This window comes from Poecilia latipinna, unplaced genomic scaffold (genome assembly GCF_001443285.1).
Source record: "Poecilia latipinna isolate Pla-1442-1.1 unplaced genomic scaffold, P_latipinna-1.0 Scaffold4148, whole genome shotgun sequence".
NCBI classification, from domain to species: domain Eukaryota; kingdom Metazoa; phylum Chordata; class Actinopteri; order Cyprinodontiformes; family Poeciliidae; genus Poecilia; species Poecilia latipinna.
Window position 1 is genome coordinate 13,320 of NW_015116764.1, and position 7,999 is coordinate 21,318.

The window sequence follows — 7,999 nt, forward strand, 5'->3', positions numbered from 1 at the left end:
TGTTTGAGTTGGCCTGAAAGAGAAATGCCACATCTTAAATATGTAACACTCTCACTGCCTGAACTGAATTACTAATTTTACTTCTTTAGAGCCCTTGTGGTGTGGGGGGCCCTAATCAGCCATGGGCCAGTCTGTATGATAGATATCATTGCCGTCCCTCATCCTCTTAATGATAGAAAGAGACAGATGCACAAAAAACTGAATTCAGTTGATTAGTTATGAAAAATCAGGGTTGAAAAAGTCAAGATGTGTCATCTAGATTTCCAAAGCAGAAGCTGGAGGCTGTAAGGAGTTTGTGCTCCTTTTACACTAAACAATACTCCAGTAAAGGACTTATGTTGAAGAGGCGAGGGCTTGCTGCTGATATACTGAACCATCTGTTGTTTACACCCCGGCGTTACCTCATGGGCATCCTCTGTGAAGAAAATGAGACAAAAGCACAGGAGCTGATGAGTGCTCTTGAATTTATAAGCCCTGGTTTTTATTCATTTACCATCCCCTGATGAGAGCCTGAGCTTTCCTCCCTGTGAGGTCTGCAGTGACTTAACTGAAGTCACAGATAGTTTTGGACTAAAGTTATGCAGTGAAATGGAGAAAACTGAAGATTAGTTGTGGCAAATGTCTTGGAGCATATTGTACATATTGTGTATTAGTTTGTTTTTCAGGTTGGTTTGCACAATGGGCAGAGGAAGTGAAGGAGAATATTGGTGATTATTGCTTCCAGAAGACAATAAACAAATGTTATCTGACAGACAAATAGCAGAGGGATGTTTGGTCTTTTACTAAAAGAAATTAACAGTTTGAGTTCAATGGACTAAATTACATGAGAGTTTAAAACCGTTTGCATCTCATTGAGTGGAATAAATTAGCTTGGTGGAGAAACTTTAGGCATTTCTTCCAGCTGTTTACCAGTTTTGAACTCATCTCAGCGGGGATTTCAACCCACTCCTCCATATAAAAATTCTCTAACTCTTTTAGGGTTCAAGGCAGCTTCTTGGCAAATCAAATTACCATAAAAGAATTGCACCTTGCAGCTCTAGACTGTGGAAGACACATTGACCATCTTGTGTCAATGTTTCAGACCTTTAAATTATTCAGAAAAGGTGTTTGGTGATTGGTCTGTTGGAGGAATGGCTGGCTGGTTAGTTAGTTAGTTATTAGGATTTTTGGAAGGAAAGTTGATTTGATGGATGGTTGGTTGGTTTTTGGTTGGTTGAAATGATGGTTGTCTGAAAGGATGGTTAGTTGGAGAAATGTATTTTCAAGAGTTGGTCATATTGCTCCCAATAATGCTTGAATAAATGCTTGAAACTGTTGCCATCTTAGCAGTGTGAACTTTTAAAAACCTATTTAGCAAGGGTCCATAAATAAAACATTAGAATCCATGATAAAGTATCCAGCCAGGTGCTGAAATAACTTACAGCTTTCTTGTTACTGTTCAGGCTACAGTTCAACCTATTCCAAACTAATTTCTGTCATTTTTCCTTCAGGTTATGGAGGAAAAATGTTCTAATTTCTGATGGAAATTTTCGAACATGTAAAGCTCTCATAAGCAGAGATTGACATGCTGTCAGGATGGAAATGAGCTCCTTCATACTCTGTCAACCCCACAACCCCAACCATCAGTTACTGAGGGTCGCAGGTGAACAAATACAAGAACCTCACACACGCAGACTAATTAACCTGTCATTATATCCACATCTGAAGCACCGAAATTGCTTTTTCACATCTCTCACATTTAGCAGCTGCAGAGATTGAGGGTAATTTTTCTGACGTTGCCATTTTTCAGTTTGATTGCATTCAGTTTGTGAAGCAGTAATGGTTGCACAAACACAGTAGAAAAATAATTATTATTTCTGTGGCCAACAGAAAAGCTATTTTGGATGCTTTTTGGCATTTTTATAATTCAAACTCCTCGTCTAGATGCTGATTGTTGGTTTGCTCCTCTTCATAACAGTGGAGAACAAACAACAAAACCCATCTGAACGTGTTGCTCGATAGGAAATGGTGCTCTGTAATGTGCATTATTGATCCATTCTGCATTGTTTATGAAAATTTAAAACATAAATGTGAATTAACCCATGTACTGCAAAGGGATTTTAGCAATAGTAGACAGAAAAACACAGCCCTCTTTGAAGATCCATTGCTCAGCCACACTTTCAAGTGGAAACACCATTTAAAGTTTTAGGAAGTTATAGATAGCTGGACTTTACCAGAATAAACTAGTATTTAAATAACTTTTGTTTTTACACAATTCCACTGTAAGTTTTATGTATTTCAATAAGATTTCCTCTCAGAAGGTGATGTCACACTCTAGTTTTCACCCTTGTGAAATATCCAGAAAGCTTTTTGATTTAAACCACTTTCATGTCCACAGTTTCTCCTCCACAGACACAGTTTACATATCAAACATAGTCATTTCTCCCTGTTTTCACCCAGTGCACCTCTCTCTGGTTCAACAAATTCTGCTTTCTTTTAAAACCCACCAGAGTGCAGAGGTCGCTCACGCAAACTACAGTTCACTCCCATCATGTCACCACTGAATGTTTCTTATAAAGTTGGAATTGAGCATTCTTATTTTACCTATAAAATGGAAAAGAAATGTAAAAATGAATGTATATGGCCACCAGAGGGTTTGGCAGACAGCAGCCTGAGATTTTTTCTGAAATGACTTTTGGTTTCCAAACAGCAACTGTTTGTTTGAGACATTGATTTGTGTCTGTTTTGTTTGTTCTTAACAGAATCGCCATAGCAACAAGTGGTTCGACATTTTCTGTATCTGTGGTCTTTATGGCATTGATTTCATTCTTTTATATGTTATTCCTTCATAGTTGCCTTGTAACTGAGAATAATTTTTCAGTACTCAGGATTGATACACATCCAGAAGAACTTTTAACTTGTACTTTCAGAATAAAGTTCACAAATACCCTTTAAAACTCTTTTACCAGTTTTAAAAGATAAACTCTCTAGAAACTCTCTAGAAACTCTCTAGCCTGAATCTGGAAACTAACCTTTAATAAACACAGTGTTCTTGTAAAGCAGCTTAAGTCGCGAGTTCACACTCTGAAACAGTTTTGAAACAGGTTTTCTGTTCTGACACATCACAGTTTGAGTTAACACACAGCGCTTCCCTCTAATCTTTTCAAATATTTAGGTTTTAAGTTGTCAGAAACACTGTGCGGCTGTTCACTGAAAAATTGATATACCTATTTATTCACTCGGTTGCACCCAACACTGCCTCCTACAAATAGGAACCTTCACTGTTTTTAACTCTCTCCCCCTTCCACAGTCTGATCTTCTGCCGGGCTTAACAGGATGACAACCTCTGCTCAGCTTATGTGGAAAATCCAGGATACATCCTCAGCAGTGCTCATATAACACAGTGACACAGGAAAACAGCTCCTCTGAAAAGCATTTACAGTAATGCTGCGTGTCAGAGATATGGAAAAAACTGAATTTTATAGCTCTAATATGGGAGAAATGCAAATGATCTACAGTGAAAGTGAGAGCTGGGAAACTGCAGCGAGCTACGTTTGACTCTGAGGATGGGATGGTAGAAAATAAATCAGAATATTAGAAAGTAAAATTACCTCCAGAGTCTCTTCCAGCCTTTATGTAGCAGCTGCTTTGGTATTGGTGCTATAAAGATAAACTGAATTAAATTAAATCATAAACTCTAATCTGTTCTTCAATTATTATTACAAAATATAACTTAAAATAATTTCTTTAAACGTTTTTTAACATGCTCATGTTTCTGATTGGCTGCTAAGCTACTTTACTCCTCAAGCTAGGACAGCAAGCGCTATATGGATGAGGAAAAGACCTCATGGCCAATTAAAATCAGAAGGTATGAGGCAGCATTCATGCTAAACAAATGCAAGAATAGTGCATTTGTTTAGCATGAATAGTGAATAAAAGTGAGAAAAACTTGTTTCTTTAGATATGTTGTAGCATCTGTGGTAAAAGGTTCCTAAGCCAGAAGCTAATGTTTGGGTCCATGGCATGCAGAGGTTTGGGAACCCTTGGTGTATGTAAACTTCTGGTTTCAACTATATTCAAATTATTTTGTTCTCTCAATTTGTCTTAATGCCAAACCCTAAACTAAAGGAATTTGTTGCCTTCTTGTAAAGCATGAAAGTAAGCTGCAACTTCGTTTCGCTGTTCACATTTCTCACAAATGATTTTTCAAACATCAGCTGTAAAGAAAACCTATAAATCAATAATGTCACTTAAACCAAAGTAACAGGAAACTCTAGGAACCCCTCTGCCAACATTCTGAAAATGCAGATTTACATATTTTGATGTTAAGCAGGGCAAACAATCAAGTTATGGCGTCACGTCCAGTTTAGCGGTGATTAGCACCAGTTGGAGGCGGTAACTTTTGTCAGTGTGAATGTGAACTAGTTTGCTTTCTTCAATTATTTTCAGATTTCTCCTTCATTGTGGATGGTGTGAGGTTTAGCATTAGTGTAAAACAAAAACTATAACTTTTCTTTAGCTTTAAATGGGCTATAAAGTAGAACGAAAAACTGCTTGATAATTCTAGTGTGATATAAGTAATTATCTACAATGAAAATGAAAGGAAAAGTGAGAATCTTAGAAATTTTGTCCAGTCTTTAGGCACTTGGAGATAAACAAAACCCTTCAATGATCCTTAGAGTAAAGAAATAAACACCAAGCATGTGGAGCTCTTCATTGCAAAGCGCTGCTGCTGCTGGCTGTAGTTAACCGAAGTGGCATGCTGCAGAAAAGCTGGCTGCAATTGGCCCCTGAGGAATGTTAATTACCTCTGTGACAATAAATCCATAAAGATTTGAAGGAAAAAGAGATTCCTGAGGATAAACAAAGAAAAAGAGTGAGCTATTAAGTTCAGTCAGCTGTGAAAAATAGGATTTCTGCTAGATAAAAACCGGAAATAATTGACTGATGCCGGAGAATTTAAGGTTTTAGAGATAAGAAGGATCCAAAGGTTGAAGGATAGCAGCTCTCAAGGATTGAACTGCTTGTTTGGTGCAACCTAAAAGCCAAAACCTAATATACAAAAAAAAACATTGAGATTTGTGAGGCTTGAACAAACAAATGTTTTTAATTAAAATATAAGTAAAGCAATAAAAAACTTCTATTGGCTGATTTAAACAAAAAATCACACTTTTACAATCCTAAAGCATCTCAGAGCTAGCTGTGTATAGTTCAGCTGTACAATATACTGCTCAACAATTCGGCCTAAACAGGTTCTTTAACAGGAAAACAAAGAAACTCAAATGGGAAGATGTGGATGTTGATTCCCACCGAATCAGAGAACAGTCCAGGTTCTGGATTTTAAAGGGGACCTATTATGCAAAATTCCCATCTTACAAGCTTTTACTCTTCCATTTGGATCTCAATTGCTTCTAAAACAGCACAAGTGCTTAAAAAAATCCCAAGCTGGTGTTTTTTGGTGTTTGGAAAATTAACCATTTTGAAACCCTCTAGAATGTGACGTAACAAACCAAGCTGGGTCCAGGACATTTGGTCAGCTGGTTTTATCACTGTATCAGTAAAATAGCTGCTGGAAAAGACCAAATGTTTAGTTATTCACTTCTGGTTTATTGGTTGTGCAGGAGGCTCCATTTCTGCTTTTCAAATATGTACGGTTGGATAATTGCGCATCTGTTTGTAGCCATTTTCTTGTGTGAGTCTAAATGTTGAGTAAGGGGGCGTGGCCAGCAGCAGCTTATTTGGATTTAAAGAGACAAGATGCCCTAAAACAGCTCATTATGAAAGGAGCTCAAAATAGACTAAAATCTCATCTAAGAATGACTTGTGCAAAAAAAGTGACAAACATATTTCATACAGACCATAGACCTATCCAAACCTGTTGAAGGAAGCATAACAGGTCACCTTTAAGACACAGCGCTCAAAGCCTCATTATGGCCAATAAAAACACAGATAACTGATGAACTTTTACAAACCACAGAGCAAACAGGCGTTCCAGTCACTTCGAGTGTAATGGGTGTCTACGTCACTCTAGGAAAACACAATCAGCTGTCTAAAAACAGATCCACAGTGACTTTCAGAACGTTCTTGAAGAAAACACAAAGATGTGGCAGTTTTTAGAACCAACACAGAGCTGGTGAAAATATCCATTTTCAGTTTTCATAATTGAAAACAACAAACAATGCTGACAGACAGTTTGTAAATCTCCTTCTCGCCCTCGTTGTTCCCTCATCGGGAAAACCGCCGTTGCCTGGTTTTCCTGTGATGTTAAGCTAAGTCTCCTCTCCTCAGAAGAATCTGGGCCACTGAGGAGGGGGCAGAGGTCCGCAGGAGGTCCAATCGACCTCCCTCAGCCGCAGGAGATAACAGTGAAGCGTTTGGAGATGCAGGACATGTTGTGCAGCACGATTCCCAACAGGAACAGCAGCACACACGCCACTAAAATAACCGTGCAAACGCCGGACCATGTGGAACCCTTTCCTCCTCCAACAGGGCCGGGAACTCTCCTCTCGCCTTCGCTGCCGTCCAGCCCGACGCCCTCCAGGCCCATCGCCAGGCCCAGAGGCTGCTGTTCGGGCACCGTCACCACCGTCATGCCCTTCTGCTGGCTGCCAGGAAGAAAGCGGCAACCCAGGTCTCCAGGCAGGCCGAGCGCCCGCTCCTTGGTGACCGGCAACGGCAGCATGTAGCAACCATTGCTAGGGAGGCGGATGAAGACAGGCGTGTGCTCCGAGGCGTGAGGTATAGCGATGACGGTGATGATGTCCGGGTCGTCTGGCAGCTGGGAGACGGACAGGCCGGGGGGAAGCTTGGTGACGCCGCGGCACCAAGGGCAGCGGATCTCCTTCTGGGTGCTGCGCATCTGGGTCAGGCACACGGAGCAGCAGGTGTGCCTGCAGTCCAGGAGTTTGGGCCGCCGCCGGGGGCTGTAGTAGTTAAAGCAGATCTGGCATTCCAGAATGGAGTCCTGGGAAAGAGTCTCCATGTTGGAAAGGTGCATCCAGCAGCCGGTAGCCCGGGTTTCAATGCAGAGCAGGTTGGGATGTTTTGCAATCGTCTTCAACTTCACTGTTGTCCTTCAGTTGGCGAAATGTTCCATCTGCAAGAGAAGAAGAAAGACCAGTCTTTAGAAACTGCATGTCAAAATAAAAGCCTCTTAATCACAAGATAAGGCCTGTTGTAATAAGAAATAAATCAGTTAATAGCATGATGAATTAAAATTAGTTCAATAATTTGCATGGTTTATTGTTTTGCATTTTGAATTTAAGATTTAAAAAAAAACTTTGCAAATCTGCTGAATTCAAAACACTTCAAGAGGCAGTTTTACCTTAAGATTAATTTCAAATTATAGAAAAAAGGAAAAAAAATCCGATTAAGCACTTTCTGCAATTTAATTATACATCAGTTAATCGGTTAATCCAAGACAAAAACATGGCAGATTTGTATCTGATTAACCGCTAGAATAATTGATTAATCATCAGAACAATTGATAGAATAGCTGTTTTCTAAAATAACTGTTCGTTGCAGCCCTATAATGACATATGAGAAACAACTGGCAGTCTTGTGAATGATGCAGAAACGTCTGTATCATCCAGCAGGTGACTGCAGTGTATTCATGAGATCCTTCGGTATTTGTGTCGACTGTGGCTGTTTCCTTTTTCTCCTTCTGGCCACATACTCCAGGAACCCTCCTTCCACATCCGGCTCTTCTTGCATAATCACGTCTGCGGTGTTAATTCATGCAGAAGCGGCGATAGTTTGCTTTTACAGATGATTAAGTCCTGTCAAAATACCACCGTGGAAACAATGAATACCAAACAGGGCCAAGCCGCCTTTACGTTTTGTTTCTTTGCCCAAATTGTCAAGTGTGAAAACTGCTGAGGAGGAAAAAAAGGAAGAAAAACGAGTAGATTTTCCTCTCTCTCTTTTTTTTCTACGCTGCCATCATGACAGAGACGCTGTCCCTTCAGGCGTAAAAAGCGGGAGAGGACGAAGTGAGATGGAGAGAAACGATGATAGAAAT

General features: G+C 39.9%; 1 protein-coding gene across 1 annotated transcript; it reads right to left on the reverse strand.

Moving 5' to 3' along the window:
• Nucleotides 1-6,049: 6,049 nt before the first annotated feature.
• LOC106942262 (E3 ubiquitin-protein ligase RNF152-like) lies at nt 6,050-7,104 on the reverse strand. The gene has a single exon (XM_015025504.1). The coding sequence runs from the start codon at nt 6,974-6,976 to the stop codon at nt 6,326-6,328; it is 651 nt and encodes a 216-aa protein (XP_014880990.1). The 5' UTR covers nt 6,977-7,104; the 3' UTR covers nt 6,050-6,325.
• Nucleotides 7,105-7,999: the final 895 nt, after the last annotated feature.

Bases quoted from the DNA above. Each gene is read 5' to 3' on its own strand.
- LOC106942262 (XM_015025504.1), bottom strand. From the start codon at position 6,976: ATGCACCTTTCCAACATGGAGACTCTTTCCCAGGACTCCATTCTGGAA.